The 25879-nt window shown below is 34.1% G+C and overlaps 1 protein-coding gene across 3 annotated transcripts in view; it reads left to right on the top strand.

The window, feature by feature from the left end:
• Positions 1–25879, top strand: part of trc (Serine/threonine-protein kinase tricornered) — a 157705-nt gene that overhangs the window by 35384 nt on the left and 96442 nt on the right. Inside the window, exon 1 of one of the 3 annotated variants that reach the window (XM_018450380.1) lies at positions 2726–4953. The exons of 1 other annotated variant lie outside the window; for it this stretch is intronic. In XM_018450380.1, coding sequence (XP_018305882.1) covers positions 4617–4953 — 337 coding nt within the window. In that variant the 5' untranslated portion in view covers positions 2726–4616. Of the gene's footprint in view, positions 1–2725; positions 4954–25879 lie in introns of those variants that run through there. One more of the 3 variants, XM_018450391.1, reaches the window with a different exon arrangement.

Raw genomic sequence — 25879 nt, forward strand, 5'->3', positions numbered from 1 at the left:
AAATCATTAACTAATACCTAATAATTAATTAATACCTAATTTTAATAATTTATTGAAGAAAATCAAATATTTTATAATTATTAAATAACAATAATAAAAAAACAAATGACACAAAAATAAATTTGCTTATATTTATTTTTGCACTTGATATTTATATTGATTTCAATTATTAGTTTTATTATTGTCAGTTATCAGCCTTATCTTTTGATAGTACGATTTAGGAAACTTGACGAATTTTGTAAAAATATCGATTTAATCTTTACAACGGTTGCAAATATGTATATACAGTGATTGTAAAATACTCTACAATAAATCTTCTTTTATAAAAATACAAAAATTTATAATAAAATTGGATGAGCGAGTTGTTACCAGCTACATAAGTTGATTAAAAATTAATATCAGATGTACCTGATTTTTTAAAACGTCGCTAACATCCATAAAACAAGATGTAGGCTATTATATTTTTGTCTATATTACTCATTTCTCATATATTTTATATTATTATTACTAAATATTGCCTATATTAATTAATAATATAAAATATTGATAAGGTACGATTTAGATGACCATTACGCATTCGGCAACTCTCCCCTATATGGTATTAAAACTGACAAGAGTGTAAATAACGGTATTTTAATTATATAATACTCCCTTTCTTTTTTTTTTCAATTGAATTTCACCGACTGAAATTTAAAGAAGATATTTTTCGAACTGTAGCTTTAATAATTTGATCATCCACTGTAATTCGATGCGTTTGGAAATTAAAGAAAAGAGATTTGTTTATTGTTATGAAATATATTTTCATCGCTCTCATGCGTGGTCTCGCAGGGTGCGTGACGGGGTCGAAGGAGCTTAGAAACTTTCGAACATGGCGCGACGAGACCGTATGATTACGGCGCGCAGGTAAAACCACCTCGATGTATCGTACAAGGTGGGGATGCAGCCGAGTCGTGCACACGCACACATATACACGTGCCGTGCATACACGAGTACACATATGCGCGAGAGAGCAACTCTCTGTCAGTCACGGTGGGTCCGATCTCTCGGTCCCTCCTCTTTGGCTCGACGTGTATTCACGTACACATGTGCGTGTACTTGCATTGCACCGCCTACGCTTCTCTCGTGTCGTGCACAATATATACGTATGCACGCGATATCCAATGTGAAGCAGATACACGTCTCGAATAGTGATATCCGTCGCATCGTTTTGCCGTCTTGTATCTTTTTGGGGAGTACAAAAAAAGTTCTTTTAATAAAATCGATTCCTTTACTGAATAGTAAATTCTTTTATTAAATAGATAAATATAGATATAAGAGAAAATGAGCTAGAATTTTCGTTTTTTCATTTATTGTTAATATTTATATTTCTGTGTTTGTTTATTTTTTTTTTCTTGTATATTTTCCGGTAACGGATATATAGATTATTACATTTCTGAAAATATTTCTATGAGATTCGAAAAAGGTCTGTGAACGACGAACCTGCCGACCTGCCGACCTGGCATCGTCCAACAGACGTACGGCATCGTGTAGTGTTGTAGAGGGAAGTATTAGGCATGCTTGGTTGTGTGTATCGCGCGTGTATTCACGAAAGACCGGTCTAGTCACGGATAGGAAAAGAGATGAAGATACAGGGTTGTAGGCAGACAGAGCAAGACGATAGGAAGGAGCAGTAAGATAAAGAAACGATTAAGGCCGTTTCACGCTTTCCGTTAAAGATAGAAATTGGCAAGAAAATTCAGAAAAAATCGAAATACAAAAATTTTACTCAACATTTGGTAGCTGTTGCTAGACTATTTTTTCAGTGACTCTCAGGTTAAAGTTAATCTATAACATTGCTAGAAATAAACATTAAATGTGCCACGTGATTACAAACGAAGATCGATACCTGTTCGCGATATTTGTATACGATTCCGCTTTCGATATTCGTATAAATGTGAGATTTGTTTATTTATGACTAACTGACTCTAGGACTGATATTCATAGTGTTATTTAAGATTGTCTTAAATACAATCTTAAGATATCATCAATCAGAGAACCATATTAACATCTTATGATATTACTTAAGTCACGTTTTTCATTTTCTGATTAACTTCTGGTTAGGTTTAATCAAAAGTAAATGTAAAAATTATATTTTTCTAGCTACGGTTAATTATTAAATTGATCTATAATTAATAACGTTTAAAATAGTTAAAGTAGCACTACAAGACTATTAGTTTAGTGATTAATCTTAGCTAAAACACAATTTTTACATTATTATCAAGTTAAATAAAGTTAAGTCCAAATAACAAGTTAACCAAATAATGAAAAACTGGGTCTAAAACGGTCTTAAAATAAGACCGAGCTCTGAACCAGTCCGTTTCTACCAATGTAGTTTAATTTTAATCTCGGTTCAGCTAACAATTTTTTTTCTAGTTCTACGAATAAAAAAAAGGAGGGTAAGTTGAACTGAGATTTATGTTAATCTACGTTGGTAGAAACAAGCATAGGAGCAATTTTGAATCGAGTCTCCAACGCGTGCGACGTAATAGGGCCTTTACGCAGCCTCGTGCGTGAGCGGGGTGAGCGGGTAGTGTGGTGTGTGGTAGCGGTCGCACAGGTAGTGGTGGCGAATTGTGGTGGTGGTAAGTTATGGTCGCGCGCGGGTGTGCGTGTCGTGGAGCAGGGCAGCCGCAAGAAAGCCAGTGGGGGAATTAGCGGCAGTCTTCTACGAGCAACGCGCGAGTCGTACCGCGGTCGTGTTCCGTACAGTGGCGCGAGGTGGTGGAAAGAGAGGCACGACGAGGTGGTACGTTAGCAAGCGTTGAGAGAAGCAGCGTTTGGCCGCGCGGAGTCTATCGTGAGCCCTCGAGGAGCGAACCGAGCGAGCGATTCCAGTCTTCGTAGTCGTCTTCGTTTATGCGCGCGCGGGTGGACGCACGCGTGTGTGAATCCTGAGTGGAATACAAGGCGAGAAAAAGGTGTCCTCCGAGGGTTGCGCAACCGGCGCTTCGTGTTTTTCAGGATGGGTTAGAAGCGTGTTTTTCGCGAGTGTGATTTCGTCGGCTATCAGTGACGTGATACGATCGTGACTGGTTCCTCATCGTGTACAGTGAAATTCCACGACGACCTGTTCGTCCTTCGTCCTCGTCGTAAGAAGAAGAAGAAGAAGAAGAGAGAGAGAGAGAGAGAGAGAGAGAGAGAGAGAGAAAGAGAGAAAGAAAAACGCAGCGGGCTGAGCGAGCGACCGTATCGTAACCGTCGTTGTCCGAAGTTGTCGGAATCCGGAGTCGTCTGCTCGCGTTCAGGGCGAATGAACTGCGCACGGCGATGATAGTTCTCCGCAGAGCAGTGATGCGCAAGTAATGAGGGAGCTGCGTGATCGACCGAGCACGACCGGCCGGTGATAGAGAGAAAGAGAGAGGAGAAAGAAGGAAAAAGAAAGAGAAATTATATATATCTAACCTCGACCTCCAAGTGTCGACTGTTCTGTAGTAGCGTGCTGTGCAACAACGACGTCGTGGTCACGCCACACTAGTAGTATAGACGGGTATTCGACGGGTGCGAGACGTGTCGTAGTAACGTGAATTTTCACGATGAACGGAGTCAATAGGTCTGTAGCTGAACCAGACATACATTTTTGGAACTTAAAGTGAGATAGATATATGTTTGATATTTGGCGAAAGGAAAAAGAGTTTTAATGCGGTTTAGTGCAAGAATAAAAAACATATCTTAGTATTACTTTGTGAGGCTGCGACCTCTGGAAACGGAGTACCTTGTAATGTACCAAATAGTAAAACCTTATAACCGATGTGCAATAATTTCTTCTCCGATTAACTAATCCGTTCTGAGGAAGTTTAACTTCGTGATAGGAAGATCCTGGATTAATTGGAGAACCACCGGAGACTTCGTGAAAGTCCTACCAAGCTGTGTCTCGCAAGCTCAACAAGTGAACCGTCGTCTCATAGTCGATTCCGCTGAAACCGCTTCTACTGGATTATCCAGGAAACGGAATCTTACTACATGTCTTTGCGATCGAGAGCAAGGATTTAAGTACCGGTACTATACGCGTCCTTTCACGTTTCGGAGTCCCAATCGATTTCGGAGTACCGGGTGCGTTAAACGCGCAACAAGTTGAAGGGAGAGCACGTGGCGAGCGCAGCGCGCTCGAATCAATTAAAATGTCTGTCCTTACGTAAGACCAGCTGACGCACACGACAGCGATAACATTTGGTCGTCTTCGCTGATAAGAGATTTGAGATTTCGCGAGCGAGCAGACAACAAATCGCGAGAGCGATCAGTCGACGGATCGCGGCTCAAAGCGACGCGAGCGTATTTCGCTACGAAGAGTTAAAAGCTTGATGTTTTTAATGTTAATCTCGTTTTGAATATATATATATAATCGGTTCTGAAAACCGCTACGTCGAACTCGCAGGTTCGAGAGAAAGTTTTGACATTTGAAAGAATTTTTCCGACTGAAGATTTTTTGAGGTTTATAGCATCGCAGCGTTACTCGATGCGAGAAAATTGTTAAATAGTTCTCGTCGAAGGCAAGAAGCAGAGGAATTCGGGAATTCCTCTCCCTCCTCCGGAAGAGAGGGTTTTAATTATTAGTGCGGCAGGGCGGCAAGCAACTTTGAATGACCTTCGTATTCTGCGGCTTCGTCTTCGACTCGTCTGACGAGAAGACGAGACAAATGCCGGTCGCTTCGGAGGACTGGGTGCCCCACCCGGGCGCCAAGATAACCAGTTCCATCACCACCGTCAAGGGTGCCACCATACAGAGCACGACGACGGCCTGGATGTCGCCCTACAGCAGGACGGCACCGCCGGATCGCGGAGGGTCTAATAACAACAATAATAATAACAACAATGGCGTGGTTATTTTAGATGGCTGCAGACCACCAGCGGCCACGACGGCCAGAAGATTCTTCAGGTGGTTCAGTAGATTAGGACAACCACCGATGGGCAAGACAGGTAAAGAAATTAATGGAATGGATAATTACGACAATATTTTTTTTTTTTTTTTTTTTTTTTTTTTTTTTTTTTTTTTTTTTTTTTTTTAAAATAAAGTCTATTTAAATCATTCTTTTTTGTAACAACGATGAGAATTTTTGAATATAGATGTCTAAATATCCGAATCTAAAAATATCTTAAGTGTGCAGTGGTAATAATATTATATGAGAGAGACTCGTTTATGTCAAACATTTTTTCCAACGATTTATACATATAATACTGAAGTTACAATTTTATTGAACGTTTAAAAGCGAACCTATTTAAATAATAATGGAATTAATAAACACAGACCCAAAGAATTGAAGATGACACGTAATGCTTTGTTATTATCAGTGTTACTTAAGTAAATATCGATATTCGATGAATAGAATAAAATACAGTATTACTGATTATCGTGATTTTTAAACGACGACAATAATAACGATGATAATAACGACGTATCTGAATCTGAAAAAATAGCAGTTCAGAACTTTGCGTCGCGATATCTCCGCTCGTAAGGCACGTAGAAAAAAAATAAAAACATTTTTATCACACAATCCATGTGGTGCCTATCGATTAAGCATATATAGAACCTGATCAGTTCAGCCGTTACCGAGATCCGATTGTCTCAGTCTGCCGCAACTCGTCGGTTCGCGTAAAGGAGGCACGGCAGTGTCGCTGCGCTTGGCTTAGCGCCGAGACACTACCGTGTCTCCAGATACTTTTTTGCAATACATTCTTTACATTGTTTTAAAGATGCTCATTAGCATTAATAATATTAAATTGTTTATCAATTTATGATATTACATACTTCACTATTAGCTATCAAAGGAGGAGCAATGGTAATCCAATTCCTTAAGTTAAATAACATTTTGTTATCTTTAACTTTCATATATGTCAAAATGTAAATTAATACATTTCTGTAGTTAGTTTCAAAATTAATAATGTCCATATTAAAGTATTCGCTTATTAAATAATAAATTAAATTTCAGTCAAATTTAATACATTTTCTTGAATTAAATCATTTAATTCTATAGTTTTAGTTAAATGAATAAAACATTATATTGAGTAGCAGCAGTGATGATCTATAGATATAATTAAAAATAACTCAAATTGGATACAACTTGACATCATAAATTTAACAATGCAGTTTCAGATTAGAACTATTTCGAAATCAATAAATAATAATTGGCGCGCAATTTACTTGAACTGGAAATAAAGAAGGCCATATTCAGTCAAAGCAGATCTTAGTGCCTAATAAGTTTCTGTGTGAACTTTTACGAAACTTATTAGGCACTAAGATCTGCTTTGACTGAATATGGCCTTCTTTATTTATTCTGAATTTCGGAATAAATTCCGGTATATTTAGTTTCCGAATTTCCGACTTTTGATCTTTTCCTATTTTTTAAAATATATTTCTGTTTTTGCGGGATTACTAGTGTAATTAATAACTTACAACACACGTTATCTTTGACATTATCTTTGGGAACTATTGAATGCGACGTATCTTAATCAAAGATAGTGTTACACACAAGATTCGTGGCAAACCGGTAGAGTAACTCGTGCTCTCGCGATTGTCTCAATTCGAGTAGATCGAGCCCAATCGTCCTATCTCTCTCTCGTTCTCTTTCCCATCCACGTGTTACTGTTAGTCATCGCAGGTGCATCATATACGTGTGCGCGGTAGTTGCCGTTAATAAAAAGAACGTGTTCGCGCGAGGTGAATACGCGCGCTCGTAGTAGTAATGGGTAATTGAGGAGAAGCGCGCGCGAGTATACACATTTATATATGTATGTATGTATACATGCGCGAGTGCGGTGCGGCGCGTTAACGGTTCTTCTCTTACAGATTTCTGCTTTTCATAATATGTGCGCGCGCGACCGCCCGTTGCTGATGTCGTCCCGTCCATATGGCATCGAACAAAGAAACCGGCAGATCTAAACCGAGTGACAAATGAGTACTTTGGCTGAACAGGTTTCACGTAGCGCGATGTACCAGGTGTTTGAATCTTATAAATCTATACCGATTTGATGGATCCCTGTGTGTGTACTTTTTTGTCTCATTATAACAGTTGTGTTATATGATGACACGAATCATCCCATACTTTTTGCTAAAAATTCATTATTATTCATTGCCGAAATGATGATACATTATTTTTAATCTTTTATTATAAGCATATCCATCAGATTAGTGCACTGAAAAAAATGATCTGGTTGAAAATAGACCAGAAGATTCTGATTATATCAATCAGAATTCCTGTTACCTCACCTATACAATTCTAGTATCAGAAACTTTTGATTCGTCCATTTCAATTCTAAAATTCCAATTAATTCAACCAGACATTTTATTCAGTGTATCTAATTTATTAGGGATCTTCTCGTATTTCGCGAAATAGAAAATTTTCATGAAAACCCTAATTTATCATATTTTCTGAATTTTCTAAAATTCTAATTTCTTATATTTTCTTTTCTCATCATAACACATTTCAATCACTGAGAAAAATGAGTTTGTTATAGGAATAAAAAAAGGATGACTAATGTGATGGTTTAATAGAAAAACGGATCGATTAGTTACCATTGCAAATAATTTCTTATTATTCGTTAATACATGATACATGTAACAAATAATACATGATTTATGATATAAATCAAAATAATGAGTATTGCTAGTGAATAAAAGTCTATTAAAAAATAGGTTAGATGTTTTACATAAATTGCTTCTATTACTAATAATTGGTTGAAATAACAGACTAACATCAATATATATTAAAGTAATAATATGTTGTCATCTATAAATCATTTGTTAAAAGTAACTGGTTAAATTAACAAAATCTTTTCTCTCAGTTCAGTGTGTTTAACTTCAAATCTGTGTGTCCAAACATTTATGTTCACACCGTTTTAACTTCAGTTCCGAGAAATTGCATGTGGTAGCATAATTTTCATGAAATCTAAATCGAATGTCTAACAGCGCATTAACAAGTGTTTCACGTTTATATAGCTCGTGGGGAATAATAATTGATATCGTATATCTAACGCGCGGCGCGTTATTCAGAAGTTTCCACTGGGCGGCAAAAGAAATCGCCTAATTAAATTTTATCGACAAAGCGTAAAATTATATGAGGACTCTACCCACCGACTCTACTACCGAGGCATTAAAATTCGCACAAGCTGTTGTTTCCTCGGGCGGAACTGAATACACGTACAGCACACGTGCCACATTCGAGACCCGGCATTGATTTTACTGCGCGCTTCGTTGAGCACTTTCGAAAATTAGGGTCGAATTTATAATTACGAATAATTTCGATACTTAAGAGCGTGATAAAATTTACAGTGTTTGTTCCAAAATAACTTTTCAATTTTAAAATTTTCTCTCTTCTTGAAGTAACGTGTTTATTTAATTTAGCCATCTAAATAAATAAATAAATATATATGTATATAGTATATTAATGATATGAGATTTTATATGTAATACCTTTAGTACATTTATGGTTCCCAATAATTCTGTCACTCTCTTCTTAGAATTGAGGTATTCTTCAAGCAAATATGTTAACAAATTGATCGTTGAATTAATTTTCACGGTTATTTAAACAGCAAAAATTTTCTTATAATTAATCCTAGGATTTTGCCTTTCGATGTAAATCCACCTTCGCAAATTGGCGGTTGAAAATTGCTATTCCAGGTTGATATTCTCGCTCTGGCGCGTATTTCATAGCGCAAGTGGGTCGTACACGTGACGAAACACAAATCGTGCGATTGCGAGCAGGATTCGATAAGTCAACCCACACGTGTCGGGTAAGTTACAACAACGAGGTGAACAAACCAAGTAATTTCGAATAACAACAGGGTCAATAAACTCCATTATTGTTTATTAAAACGCAACAGAAATTTCTGTATTTGGAGAGTGACACTTTCTCCGTTAGATAACACTCTGTTGAGCGTCGTATTATATACATATATTACGAGAAAAAAACCGTACATCTATTAAAAATAAAATTGATATTTTTGTTACTTAAACATTCTAATCCATTTCAATCATTTAATTAATAATATAAAAATAATAAATTAATAATCACGTCACTTGTATAGAATTCCATTAGAAAATATCTTAGAAAAACATTCATAAATTACTAATCTTGTGAAATGCAAGATTTTTAATAAATTTAAAATATGAAAGGCTCTGCAAATAAATTAAACGATTAGATACGTGATGTAAAGGAATTGCCAAATGTGAGCCGACACCAGTTGTGTAATCCAAAATATATATTAAAAAAAAATTTCTCAAGATTTTTAGATAATACTGGAAATTAAGCGTGATATAATGAGTGTAATATAATCGAGTAATGGCAGATTTTGGTGTATATATTGTTTTCAATAAAATATAAATTAATTTTTTTATAATATGTGCAAAATATGAATATCTTATATCTTTTATATCTCTTATAATAACTCAAATGTAATTTCTTATTACACCACGACATTCCCGAGATTGGCGTTCTCTCGCGACGTGACGTGAACGGCAGAGCGCGATAACTGGGCCGGAAAGAGGATGAACCGTGAACTCGATAAATAAACATTAAACTTGACGGTAAAACCAGGCCGTACCGCCGTCGGCATTTACAATAATAATCGGCATTCTGTCCTTTTCGCGTGTAAAGAGACGCATCAAGTCGGTATGCTGTCGTGTTGCACCGCGACGCTGAAGTAGGCAGGTGGGCGAGTCTTCCTCGAGGAGATTCGGAACAGGATTGTGTTCTGCTGGATGGAATTGTAGGATCTTCACTCTAGCCGACGCCCGCGACGAAGATTGCTATGCGTTAAAAGATAGGCTGCGGTCAGACGTGCTGTACGGAACTATTCTTTGGCTTTGACGCAAAAGAGTGTACAGAATGATCTGAACCAACTGAAATATTCTTTTGCAGATCTGTCAGAGAGGAAATCTTTGATCTATGAGTAATATGACTTTGATTAGTTATTTTTAAAGCGTCTTTGTTTTGATAAAAAATCAAGTTGTTTTCATTGATAAAAAATTTTTTATCAGAAAATTGAAAAAGCTGTTTATCATATAAAATTGTTTTGATATAAAGAATGTATGAGGGTAGTATGAGGGAGAATGTATTAAAAGATATACTTTCCACGCTAAGTATAATTTTGGAAGAAAAGAAAAATGTTATTGGCTTGAAATCCAGATTTCAATATATTCCGTAGAATAACATTACGCAAAATACGCACATCTGCACGTAATCACCACTTACGCAATTATATTATGCTTATTATGCTTTACGTCATGCTTCTCAATTTATAGATTTTCACATTTTATACTGCTAAATTCATAATGATGCCAAATCATATCTAATTTGAATTATTTTTAATCATTTCTAGATCGCGCCATTGCTTCTACTCAATATATCGTTAATTTAGCTACAACAATGCACAATGGAATTAAACAATTTAACTCAATAAATGTATTAAATTGATTCGAGTTTAATTTATTATTTACTAAGTGCACACGTTAATATGGACATTGTTTATTTTGAAGTGATCAAACAATTTAATCACAGAAATGGATTGATTTATGTATTGACACACATGAAAATTAAAAATAACAAAATGTTATTTAACTCGAGGAATTACGTTGCTCCTTTGATATTTAACAGCATAAATGCATAAATTTTGGAAGTTTTACGACGCAGAACATAAATTTGTAAAATTCAATAAATTATTAATGTTATTTTATTATACGTGACAGATTAATGTCTGAACAAGTATTTTTATCTTCTCGCGTACATTGACAGTATTATGGAAACTCGTATCTCTCTCTCCGGATATAGGCGGCGACTGTTAGATCGAACGGAAACGGCTGGCTAGGTAATTAAAGCGCGTTTCACGTTCGACTCACAGGTCGACCGCACATTGTCACCTGTCGGCTGCCATTCTCACCTGTTAACCAACCATCGGTTTGACTGACCCCTTGCCGTTGAAATGGGCCATTGGATTGCATCTTGAAATTATTCATCGCATTCTTGTCATAGCCGCTGCAATTCAAATTGTTGCGGCAAAATAGTTTATCCTCAGATGTGAATTAATTTCACATTGCGTCGCAAAGACGAGTTTTAACTGACATGACATATTGCCATTAAAAAATATTAATACATTTATAGAAATTAAATATATAACGAATGTAACAATTAATAGTTGAAGACACATTCGTAAAAAATAATACATTCTTTACATATAATATAGTTTATAATGTTAAATATTTCGCACCATCATAATAAATCTCTATATATATATATCAACGTAGAATTTATTTTTAATTAATTGAAAATATATTTTGTCATCTATGGTGTATTCTAGGGATTTGAAATTAGTAAGATTATAGTTTCTAAAATCAAATAATTCTAAAATAAGTAAGAAATAATTGATTTCTGTTATTTGAAAATAATCAATATATTCTGTTAGTATTTTATCAAATTGTTATGAATAATAAGATATAGACAATATTTAAATTTTAAAAAACTAATTAAAAGAAACCAATTTTCTCGGTTTCTTGTGACTGCGCTAAAACGGGCGGCCGTAACATATTTCGAAGCTGACGTCGCAACGTTTCGAACTTCTCGTCGCTGTGTCGTAACGTTTCGAAATTTTGGTAGCGCGCCAACTAATGACACACCCGGTAAATAGACGTCGTTTGCGCGACAAGAATCGTGTGCATGTATATGCATGCGAACTTTAGCGAGAGCGGCCGATTTGTATGGTAAATCGTATTCGCAGACGCTTTTGCGGAGTAAGCGTACAGAAATACGGTATATGTGTGGGGCTTTTTAACGACGACACGTCGGCATTGTGCCATTCCGTGCTCATTCGAGACAGAGGTGTAGGCGAGGTCGCGTACAATCGCCACGACTTGTCTCGCGTACGATTTGAGAGCGCAGTGATTTGATTCTCGTTGCTAGAGATAACCGAGACGGATTCAATCATAATTAATTTATCGGACTATTAAAGCTTCTCTTAAAGAGATCTTATCTACCTCAAATTAACATACAGAATTACATATATTAATTCTTGAACAAGGTTTTAAATTTGCAGAATTTTGATGGAAGAGAATCGCGTATGAAATGTTAAAAAATAAATTCGATTGAATATAGGTCAGTATTATTACAGATTTTAGAATCTTCTTTTGTATGATTAAACTACGTGTATATTTGGATTTTAAAAAAAAGGATATGTGTTTATTCATGGATTGAGGAGAAATCGGTTTCCAAATTTTAATCGAGGTATTCGCAGTTGTAAGGCATCAGTTTTAGAACACTCTTGAGGTGAAAGTGATTAACCGGTTAAGTGGTATTGTAGCATATATGCACAAAAAGAATCCGTGCCAAAAGTGGTATTGTAGCATATATGCACATCTTGAATAACTTCTATATTATTCAACGAATTTGCTTGAAATTTGGTATACTATTGTTTTTTGGGCTTCTGAACTCGATTTTGGCGTCAAATTTGTAAAATTTGATGGCGAACACAACATGGCGACTAATACGTTGAATGAAAATGGCGATTTTTGTATATATATTGCAATTACGTTTTACCCCCGCAGTTTATATACGAAATGAAATCAGCGACCCAAAAAACCCCCAGGGCCAAATTTTGGTATATTTTAGTTCACAATTGACGCCTACCACTTTTGGCACGGAATGTTTTAAAAAGCCTACCACTTAACCGGTTAATTGGCATTTTTATAAAATCGCTGACTATGTATATTGGTGAATATAGTAGGAGAATTTCAAATGAAGAACATTTTATTTTCGTACAATATTTTTATAAAAAGTACTTAATATGTTTGCAAAATAATAGTTACAAATTAAAGTAGATATTTAATATATTCGTTTCATATTTTGTTTATGTTTGTCCATAAAACTGTATGAAAAGATTTTATTTTTCTGTGCTTTTATTAAAAGTCATAAAATTAGATTTTATAATAATATATTTATGTTTGCGTGCGTCCATTGGAAAAAATAATATTAAATTTTAATAAATATTTGTGTGAATAGTTTTAAATAAATATTTATTAAAAATGTAAACATTATATATTTATTTGATACAAAAACCATTAATTTGTTTTAACTGTCATTTTCTTATTTAATAAATATTTAATTACTGTAAGTAAATGTTTACCTAGTACTATTAAAAAAAATATGTATTAAGATTTAGTAATTTTTTTTCAGTGTCTTACACGGAAAAAAAAGTAATGATAACTAAAAACTGCATGATAACTAAATGGCAGGTGTAAAATATGGACACAGCTGAAATATAGGTATTATAGCTAATGTCTTAGCTGTGATATCTATATTATAGCAGCAACAGCAAACCATTTCGCTGTAGTTTATAAATTTATAGTTACGGCAGCAAATATATTATAACAAACTAGGGACGGAATCCATAATTCGGTCTTAATCTCAAGCAATGTCTTAAGATGCTAATATGGCTCTCTGATTGGTTTATGCACTAGCTTAAGACCATCTCGAATCTTGAGCAACGTCTATGGATTCCGCCCTAAGATTAGCTGCGGCAGAGAAAATCTTTTTTTCTGTGTACTTACGAAGAATCTTTTAGTTCCATTCACGGGAAATGTTAGGCTCTTTTACCCCCATTTAAATCGTCCAGGTGTTTACCGAAGTTAACACTACCCGAACGAAATTGCATAAGATTTTGCTCATGCTTCCGTAATAATTCTACCGTAATCCAGCGGTAATCCGCGACAAGTGAGCGAAGCCCGCACGAGGTGTTAACACGTAACGTGGACGCGACTCGACGCGACGTGACACGATGCAACTCGATTATTTCTGCAGTCGTCTAACCGCTATCGGAGCCCCGAGCAGAGGGGTCATTGCCTCGTAATCTACCGGGAGGAAAATTACGCAGGTGCCGGGAAAGAATTCATCGACTGTCGTGGTGAACGAAACGTTTGCCTTCTCGCGAGTCTGCACGTACACGCTATGGAACACGCGTATACATCCGTTCCGTGCACGCTCACGATATTTGCCACCTCCCGTGCGAGCGTGACTAATGTAACTCGAGGAAAATGCATGCTGGCTCGTCTCCGCGAGGCCGAACTGGATTTCCTTGAAAATCCTTTTGATCAGAACAATGACGTTCCGCCGCGTCGTTTCTTTTCCTTGTTCGTGTATGACGATTGCAAAATTATTTAACGAGAATCATTTCTTCTTCCCTGGAAAACGCAATTATTACTGCTACAACATTCCTTCCGATGTTTCCATTCATTTTTTTATGTAAATTGAGATGTAACAGGAAAATCGCATTTTTCTTGTAGTTTATTAATTGTAATATTATAATGAAATGCGATCACTGATGATAAATTAATAATAGTTGCATCAAACTAAAGTGATATATTTAAAGTGATATAATAACTTATTTAAAATATTATCTGAAATATAAATTCAAAATGCATTTTAAATTATGTACACCTCTTCGTAAACAAAATTGCAGTTTGTAATCTCATTTTGCACGATTGGAGTACGCGGAAATCGAGCGGTTACCTCATGTCACGTTCGATGCGTGTCACGAGACGTCACCTTCCGAGATTTACACTCAGCAAGAAAGCGAAACCGCGATCATTTTCGAAGCACGTGCGCGTAACGACGCTTTCGAAATCCAGGACGGACTCGTCGAACGCGATTTTCGTGCGAAGATTAGCACAACCGATGATCTCCCCTGAGACTTTCACGCGATTGTAGAAACGAACGGATGTAACTGCCTGCAATTCTTTCATTGCGTCGAGGTGTCGTCCATTTCTCGAATGTACCTGCACCCTTAAATCACGTACAACCTACACTATTAAATCTATAGTGTCAAATTTAACCTAATGTGAGTCGCCATTGCTCCTACTAAATATATCGTTATTTTTTACTAATACGATAATTAAATTTGATACTACACTGAAAAAAATGCATGTAATTTTACATGGAAATTACATGTTTATGACTGGAAAATTATCTAAATTACTTAATCATATTTAGATAATTTTCCAATCATGAACATGTAATTTTCATGTAAAATTACATGCATTTTTTTCAGTGTATATCGTGTCAATTTAATACTATATAGTATCAAATTGACACTGTATAATGTCAAATATAACTATTGTTTTAGAATAAAATAACGATATGATTGAGTAGGAGCAGTAGCGACTTACACTAAGTTAAATTTGACACTATAGATAACAGTGTATAATTTAAAAACGAAATGGTCGTAATAACAATAAAGTTCCACTTGATTTGGAAAATGATAATATAGAATCGTCATAAGTCTTGTAATTTCATACTTTTTGAATAAATTGAAAAGATCCAACGGGAAAATCCTCGGATATACCATCTTTTGATACAGTCTATTAATCATACAGAGTGTATTGAAAAAACGTTACGGGCAAATTGAATTGAGTAATAAATGGAATTAAGATTAAGGACTCGCTTATACTGATTTACTTGCTCTAGCTATATCCTACTCTAACTGTTCGCAAGAGACCAGTTACTTTTATGACCCATTCTCTTTGGGACGTAGGTTTTAAGCTTAATGCAATTCATCCTCCGACCTCATTCACTGACCGTTACTATCATATATCGTTCTCAAAGTGGAAGGCTATATGCTAACTTTACATTTCTGATTTATAAACAATGAACAACACTGAAAGAAGAATCTGATAATAGCTATTAAATATTAAATGAAATAATTTCAAATGTTCAAAATTTAGGTTAAAATTTAAAAAAAACCAAAAATAATTTTATTTTTTACAATATTTAATATTACCAAATATCGTAATATAACCAACCATTTTATAATAATTGCTAAATATTTAGAAAAGTAAAATTATGTTCGGTTATATTAACCAAACATTTAATCGAAATTATTTCACTCAACATTTATTAACTATCTATTACCGGGCCTTTTTTCAGTGTGGTTACGCAAATTTTAATAATCGAGCAGACATCTATATATTCTAAAACAAAATTAATATCCATATTGTTTATATTTTTTAAAATTATAAATAAACTTGTAAATATATCCTAACATCAATTTTATATCATGAGATTCTCGCATACAGCAGCAAATGAGTAAGTCATTATTTTATCAAAGCTAATGGTTATTAAATATGAAATACTACTGAATTTAATCTATATTAATAATATGATGAAACACTACTATATATTTGTATTAATAATAACATACCCAAACTTGTAAAAAAACGGGAAATCTAACTGTTTATTTTTTTCTGAGATTAACTTTATTTTAAAATATTTCTGTTTTTTACACATATATTTTTCTAACAAATTTTGATTAAAAATATCTTTCAACATTATAATAACGCTCAGTGTAGTAATATACATTTTTCCACGCGTGGAATAAATTCGAGGGAAATATTCCGTAATCTCCCACGCGAGGTCAAGGATTACGCGTGAACGACTATTATTTGTAATTCGTGGCGACTCCTTGTCTCTGTCGCGAAGTCCACTTTGGCAATCTGTAAACGCCAAGTCGCGAACAAAGCGTCCATTGTCATCGCGCGTGTGCGACGTAAGTACACGCGCGCGAGGTTGCGCCTCTCGAGGCGAGCTCTTATGGTGCGCTGGCTGTTTGCGAAACCGCCGTCTCTCGTTACGGCGCGAAGGAAGGATAACGGGTCGACACTGGTTGCCATTATTTGCTCTGTAAATCCCACAATGCCGAGTGTCTCGGCGAAACAGAAATAACTCGTTCACGGCGGCTCTTTTATCAATTATCATATGTAACATAAATGTATAAATCGAATAATGAGAGATTCAGTTCTTATTCTCATGAAGAAACAATCTGTTGTTTTTGTCAATTAAATTGAGAAATGATATGGGAGAATTTTATCTAACATATACAGTTTTTTATTTATTAATTTTTTTAGTCAATTGTAAAAAATGAAACATTTAAACATTGAAGTTGTTAGAATTAAATTATTATAATTAAAACATAATTAAAATATTTTACATGTAGCGTTTTATGTTTTTTATATTGTGTGCACTTTTTCTATATCTTTTTATGTATATATTAACATATTAGATACTTTATTATTGTTTTAGAAAGAGAGAGAGAGAGAGAGAGAGAGAGAATAGAATAAATTAAAAAAAAAAAAAAGAAATTTTGTAGTAGAAATATTAAATTTTAGAATAGAATCATCAGAATAAATTAAAAAGAACTAAGTACTCATATTTCGCAATTACGACTTCACATGATTAAATAATCTTTTAACGTGTGCCTGTTGTTACGAAACCAACTTATTTGCGTCAGTTAGCAGTCAAGTAAATGAATCGGAATTCAGCTATGATATATCACGAGTTTATATCGATTATCTTTAAGGAGCACGATTCGCTGGTTGCGTTCTATATTACGTCATTATGGATATTATTGCAACGTTAAGTATATCCTTATACTTCGTAACAATTATGTTTAAATATTCCTTTTGCTGAAATAAATAATTACATGTAATTATGAAAAATAATATGAAAAATAAAAAGTTATTTAATATTTATAAACTTCGATTGATATAATGCAAATGTCTTTGTTTCTTAAAAATAGATTTCACTATCTCAATGTTGATAAATCCTTGAACCTTTTCTTTATAAGAAAATTTCATTGTCTTTTGGATGGAGATATTTAAAACTTTCATTGGTATTCAGTGAGTATGCAAGGTTCAAGCTTTTGTTAGTGTACTGGTATCGTTAAATTTTAAATGGACACTTAATTCGCTATTGTACAAAGTTTAATGATTGCTATTGTACGGTAATCACTTTTGTGTAATAAAATGCAATTAAGTCACGAAACACTTGCGTTGCATCGAAAGATATCGTTACCGATTACAGGAGAGAATCGTGTCCGCTTTCGAAACGAGTGGAAATTCGCGAATGTGATGATGCGCGCTCGTTAACGGCGCAAGCTGTTGCATTTCATAACGGGACGCTAAGCCGCGGAACTGAGTTAGACCGGTTTCGTGTGGTCGCACGATTATACCGTAAATCACGTACGCGGAATGTAACGTCACTCGTGAAAATGGTGGCGCGGAAATGTGGATTGAGGAAACTGTCACCGGTGGCTGATTGTGAGACGAAGTCAGGTGAGCAATCAAGTCGTGACATTGAGCTGTTCGTCGTGATGACTAACTGATTCATATCTACAGTTGATACAAACAGTGAACAAACACTGGACGTTTAACATTACTGCTATAAGCATTAGCAAATCTTTTTTCGTATTATGATAATACTGAGGTCACAGAATTCATTTGCGTTTAATTTTTGAAATAACGTGTATTGTGAAAAAAGTAAAAGACTTGTTTACTTGATTGTATGAATGATTATTTGCAAAGTCTTTCAAAAATATTTTACTTTTATTCGTATTGAATTTATTTTATTTATTCACGGAAAGAACGAATTTGTTGGAGTACCTCAATATTCAGCTTATAGATACAGATCTGAAAATAATTTTATTAGATTATCAAAATAATTAGGAATCTCAAGCATGATGAGTAATACTGTAAAATATTTTGACATTCTGGCAGCCATTTTGAGCGTCCTACATAATATTTTGATGGCCCAACAAAATTATTATCTATCAGATCTATGTCTAGTTAAATTTTTAGATCCTTTAACAAAACCGTTTTCTCCATGTTGATACTTTCTAATGAATTATCATTTAATATTTATATTACATGATATTGTGTGAATAATATAATTAATAATAAAGTTTATTCTCAATAAATATTAATAGTTCGAAGATTGCATTCGTGTATTATACAATATATACTTATACATATATGCGCATATCCAATATATTATTTAATTTTCACTTTATTGAAAAGTAACACGTAACGTAATCCAGAATAATTATATTGCGTATACATCTGTAAATAACCTGTTATGTATAGATTAAATCAAACTCTATCTCTGACATGTTTTTCAATTAACTACAGCCATAGACTAAATAAAAATTTAACGTAAAATAAATGTAACGAAAAGTACAAAATGAAAGGTCATTCCTAAAAGTTTATCGATGAATTGCATAATAACGCGCATCCTGCCATAGACTGCCGTAATTTCAAGTTTCAGGAACCCCATCCCGATACGAACTACGCTCCAGTATTTTCTCTCTGAACAAACACGCGTGTTGCATAACACTAGGAAGTGAAGGTGGCTCGTGCTGTAGTTGCGCAACAAAGCAATAGATACCGTAGCGTCGGGCGTATCTAATTTTTATATTATATATAGTCTCCTGAATTCCTTGTTCGGACACTGCATATATTTTGTCGAATTTTATTTTTGTCACACACACACATTCCTCTGTTAAAATTGTGTGTAAAAAATATTTCTCTTTCGAAATTCTAAATCCTTCAAAAGAGAGATTTTATATCAAGATTAATTCAATAATACGCCGACACATTTTTTCTCCCATGTTCATTATTTAATATTGTCGCTTATAAAATATATTTATTTAGAGATTTAACTTATTTTTAATTTGATCTAATTTTTAATGTTTAATATTTTTAATTGAACTTTTATTAGAGAATCGCTTTTATAAAAAAAAATCAAATTTTTTTAACATGCAGTGATGCAGTAAAATTAAAAAAATTGGAGATTTATTGATTTATGTTTTAAATAGATTATTTTAAATGTTATTAAAAATAATACAGATAGATTGTTCTTATTAACTAGGAGAAACTTGATATTCCTAGAGATGAACTTTCCATATGCTGGACTTGCTGATAACTATTATCGCGTGTTTGGAGCTTCCCATTAATAAGCTTGAGCCTTCCTGCGGCTGCTATTCAACAATGGCAGATGGATTCACGAGTAACCATCCACCTACGCGAATACATTGAGAATACGTGAACACGATTGTTGCATGTTAATTGCACGAGACAGATTCGCGTGTGTGCATCCCGCGGGAAAATACGACGTGCCGGCTCATTGTGCACACGATACATACATCTTGTTGGCAAGGAAGAGATAATTTAATGTTCGCGATGCCGCGCATTTCGTAATGTGTTCGTTGACACAAAGAAATGTCTTATTTTTGGTATGAACGGAAACTGCATTGCGACATTTGTCATTCAAGAAATTCGGGAAATCTTTGTACAAAGCGTTCGAACGTCGTTAGGAAATACATGTTTCACATACATTTTATCCTTTAATCTTTCCCTAATTAAGGAGAATAACGAAATTCAAGACGAGTATGTAAAATAGATTTTGGATCATTGCGCTCTGAAAAAGGTTAAATTTTAATAAATATTTATTCGTAAATAGTATTAATTAGTTAGTATTATACTTTTCAAATGTATGTTTACATTTAGTAAATATTTGCTAAATGTAAACATAGGGTAACTCTGGCATACCATATATGCCGCGCTGGGATTTACAAAAGTCAAAAAAAAATAAAAGGAGTGGGGGTAATTTTCTCGCAACTACTCTGTTACATGCCTTTATGTTATATTAATATTGTGTTACAATTTCAGCTTCTTACTGTTAATATTAATGAAACTATTGCGAGTTAAATTGATTTGTCACTGTAATAAGTAGCGCCATCATAAATTATAATCTACATAAAATGATTACCGTAGGGCGTGTAAAAAACTTAGTAGTTATTTCGTGATACATATGTATAGAGGAATAGTACAGCATGTTATATAGCAAAACACAAGTGCTTTGCTTTCGTATTCTTTGTTTAGTTTGTTGTATATCCCACCTGTTTGGGATATACGGCATTTTTAGCGGATGAAATTTATGCCCAAACAAAGTGCGCATATTAAATTCAGTGCACTAAATGCAATAAACGCATTACATGAAACATGTACCTCATGTCATAACGCTTGTAATATATGTATGAAAAGATTGTAATTATCTATTACTTCATATACATATTTATCATTCTTATTTCTTAATAAAACTTTATAAACGCATTTAAAGTTATTGTGTCATTTTATAATCTTATGTATAAGCATTATTTGTAAATTTTTCATGAACCGTACATACTCCCCCTCCCTCTATGAATAGACGTATATCCCACCCCTATGGGATGTACGGCAAAAATGCAAGGATTTTAAAAAGTTCATTTTTTAATATGAAAAATAAATATATATATTTCTCGGATTTCTAATATTTTTTTCATAATTAGCAGTAGACAGTACAAATTTTTATTGATATAGTTCATTTATTTTAAACATAGTAAATAATACTTAATAAATTAAGTTTTTGATAGATGCGGCGTATATACCGGAGTTACCCTGTATTAATTTTTTCGGTACAAGAAATACCATTAATTTGTTTTAACTATTATTTTTTATTGAGTAAATATTTATTTACCGTAAGTAAATATTTAGTTAACACCATTGAAAAATTAATATTAAGATTTAGTAAATTTTTATCTTAGTATAATTTAGGGAAAACTCTAAAGAAATGATTTGCTTTGGTCATTCTAGAAAAATTGATTTTTATCATAAATAAACCAGCAATTAACACCAATTAATACCAATTACATACATAAAATTGCAACGACAAATGTAATATTTGTGGTTAACATTTGCTCCATCATTCAAGGAATTTGGCAAATCTTCGTACGAAACATTTGTCTCTCGTTTTAGGAAGTACTCAATCGATAGCAATTAAAAATAACATAACATGTTATAATTTCGCAACATAAAAGTAATATGACACATGATGTTAGATCACAATTACATTATCAAATACGAAAAATTACAATATAGATGTTTAGTTGATGTCGATTGGGATGTTTCACATGTTTTGTCCTTTAACCTTTCTCCATATCGAAGAAAGTGATCTAGGGGGATGAAATTTAAGCAAGAGCGAGCATGTCATGAGCAGGATATCCATGCAATATAACTGCGTTTAGATATTGATTTCTTTGACTTCTTATGGACGCATCCGAATAGTCGTGTTATTGATAACTTAGTGACGGGTGATATCAGCGACTAAGCAAGCAGAGATTACCAAGAGCTCGTTGGTTCCACTCGAGCGGGCAACTGGACGCACGAACATAGGCGGTAACCGTGGCGCACACGTAATTTTCGCAATAGCGTTCGTAACAATGAACAGTGCGCGCGTTTGCCTGCTTATCCACCCACTCGATGTAACCCCGGCCTTCGTCTCACTCTCTCGGCTAATGTAGTAATATGCTAATAACGCTGAATAACGCGTGTGTCTCCCGTTAAATGAAATCATGTGGGAAACGCGGTGTATCGCAATGCCGACTCGAGATTTCCGTGCGGTTTAGTAAAACCTGCTGCTCATTACATATTTCAGCTATATATTCTGTGAAAGAATTGCACAAGATGAAGATAAACTTTGTGAAGATTTTATCCTTCAACGGTGTTTTGTAATAATTGATAAGAGCATCGGCAATGTGAATATCTTACGTAAGGCGATAGTTGGGTTAAAAAAATGTTCAGTTTTATTAAAAACAAGATTGAGATTTCTAGATTTGATAAAAAAAGGAAGCGCACGAACGAAACGTATTATATTATTTATATTTTTTAAATATTTTTATTTAAAAAAGTAATTAATTTTAATTAAGAAGATTAAGAATACTTTTTCCTTCCCTTTACTTTTTCCTTAAAAAAAGGAGATAAAAAGACAAGATATAATTAAAATAATTAGCTCAAAGTAATTAAAAATTTCCCTGCATAATTGAAAATAGATGGACGCTTTTTTTAAACAATTTTTTGCACTTATCTTATGATCTCATATGGAAGCAATTCGGTAAGCTTCTGATTTAACCGTACTAGTTTCCATCAGGTAGCATCTGTAATCGGTTCCTGATTGAATTATTGGCTTGCTTCTCTATTGGCAATTAAAACTTTGTCCCTTCGTGAGACAAAGTAACTTGATTTCGTAGATTTCTGTTCGAGATGAGGGACGAGTTAATGGGAAAAGCATTTTAGTTCTTTATACGCGTTGGTCCGTCTATATATAAGCTCGGATTACTATCGATCCCCGATAGCTCAGCCAAGCTTCATTAATGTTTCATGCAGGTCAGGACTTTATTAACTGGACTTTTGCATATTTTGTTTCAGGTGAGTGCAATGACCAACTACAATCGGGGCGCCGTCTGCCCGTGTGTAAGTGGAATCACAAATGAGTTTGTCCGAAAAGGGACGTACATGACACATATGTAATACAATTTTATCTATCTCTTGTTTTTTCATTTTGCTTTTACAAGGGATCATTTTTTAGTTATATTTAGTTATTTAGTTATACAAATTTCAAATTTCTGTATAAATTCCATAACGAGCGTTTAAAAATTGCTTAAAATAATAACTTCTAAAGTTATCTTTTTGAAGATTCGTTATAACTTAGATGTTTTCATTAGAATAATTTACAAGTTTCTTTAAGAGAAAGCTTTTTTATTATTATCGCGTAATTACCGTAACATATCACATTTTGTTCAGTCATTTATAGATATATTACTATATTTATTGCTTAGTGTACACATATTCTACGATTTTTATTTTAAGCAATTACTGCTACAGATATCATTTATCTTATTGAATTTGTTTGATGATGATTCTAAGAATCTATTATCGCGTATTGATTTCTTATTTACATCAAAACTCGTCTACAGTCGATACAATGATTTCGATCCTTTGAATGTTAATTAATATTACGAAAGCGATGCTAAAATAACATTATTACAGGCTGTCTTAACATTACGAAAAAGGAAATTAATAACCATGATACTTTTCTATGTGCTGCCTTGCACGTATCGGTTAGCAAAAATCGCGGAAACTCGTCACGTATGCTATCGTTATTCAATGTTCGTTATTTAGTATGAATTGCAATTCTATGAGCTGCTACGTTAAACAGCGTAGTAAATGGCATGTCGTGCATCACTTGAAAACAAGCGTGCAATATCAATCAGGCATAATTACTATTATCTCATTGTTTTAACTAAGAGAATTCCAAGTTATGCAAGAGTTTGCCTTATTTGCGTAAAGAGAAAATTGAGTGTTTTAAATAAACCACTTATCTGAAGAACTATTTTGCATAAATTAGATTTTGATTAAATCGAATATTGATTTAATCAATGAATAATAAAGATGCAATTTTACATGCAACTTTAATCTTTCTCAGAACTGAATAAAAAAATGAGTAACAAAGTATATATATAATATTCTATATATAATATAACATTGAAAAGTATAGTAAAGTTCTGCTCCTGTAGTGCGATTTTCCGAGTTATTTTAAGATATAGAAGGGTAACGGCTATCTCGAGTAGATAGCTCCTAGATCCTGTTCACTTCTCTATCTACCTTCTTCTACATAATGCTGTTTTAGTAGAAACCTCTTTCTCGCATGGGAACAAGAGTGAGTTTCGAAGGTACGTGTCGTGCTCCGTAGAGAGCAAACGATACTGGACATATCGTCGAGACGAGTCACGCGCACATGAGAGAGAGAGAGAGAGAGAGAGAGAGAGAAACGCGGAACGGGTCCATTAATATTGTACGTAAGGTGGAGAAAGGCTCGATACTCTAAGGCTAAGAGAATGCTTTTAATTATTTGCTTTCTGAAACGGCGGTCGATGCTGATCAAAATTACAGCAGCGTACTCGTCTGCAATTTAGATGAGAAGCAGTTATCGTCCTTCATTGAGAAAGAGTTAGAAATAATTAAATGAGTTCTGTAAAAATCATATTTAATTCGAAATAATACGATTCTTTTTCTAATCCAAACCTCGCCAAAGAGAAAAAAAGTGTAAATATCACATTATGCAAATAGAAATTAATCGGATATATTTCATTGTTAATGAAAGTTGTTTGTAAGATTCTAAGTAGGATCTTACGTGTGTTGTTTGCAATAGCTTTGCTTTCAGACGTAAACCCTGTTTGGTAGGCGCGACTCGTGAGCTCTATAAAAATCGAGACCGAGACGCACGGAGTGCTGCCACGCGGAAATCGAGCTAACGGTGACCCTGCCGACGTTTAACGAGCTAGCTCGGTAACGAGCCGAAAATTATTTATTTGAATTACTCCACACCTTGGAAACTAGTTGACATAAGCACATAAATCGTTTGCTGCATTTTGAAACTAACATTTATGACAAAAAAAAATATTTAAAAACTCACATTTTAATTAAAATGTTAAAAATTCGTAATATCAAAATTGATCTTTATGCGATATATGTATGTATATCTGAATGATTTTCATATTATGATATAAAAAAAGTTCTTTCGTTTATTTTCAGTATATATTTTGTAACTATTTTAATCATCTGTATATTTTTTAATATTAATTTAAAAATTAATTGATATTAATTATCAATTAAATAATTATTAAATTGCTAAATTGCGATCGAAATAAATAAAAAGCGAGGTTTTTAATGTTTATTAACATGCTTTTATCTTAAAATTTACATAGAATCTATCTTCAATTTCCTGTACTAAAAGAATTTTTATATTCACATTGGGATAATTAAAAGCATTTCTCTTCATGTAAGATTTTTAATACCTTCCCTCTCTCTCTTTCCTTATAAATTTAACATTATATAGATCTACGGACGTGCGGCAATTGGCATGATCGAGTTGACTCGCGTTGTTCTTTTGCCTTTCTCCCGCGATAAATTTTATAGCGCAGAAAGCACGCGTGGCATATTCCAAGGCTACGGCATCGTATTTCGCAAGTCTGTCTTAAATTCTCACGCGCTTTTAAGGCGATTGACCTTACGCCCGTTGTGTCTCCTTTCGCCTTCCGCCAAGCGAATATGTTTTCACGTGGTGAACCATTCGTTTCCGAATCGGAGGACGGCAAATTTATGAAGTAGTCCGTATACTTTTCCTTCCCAGCGAACCGCGCGATTTATGCAACCCGGATG

Source organism: Mycetomoellerius zeteki, unplaced genomic scaffold (assembly GCF_001594055.1).
Source record: "Mycetomoellerius zeteki isolate Tzet28-1 unplaced genomic scaffold, Tzet1.0 scaffold106, whole genome shotgun sequence".
Classification (NCBI taxonomy): domain Eukaryota; kingdom Metazoa; phylum Arthropoda; class Insecta; order Hymenoptera; family Formicidae; genus Mycetomoellerius; species Mycetomoellerius zeteki.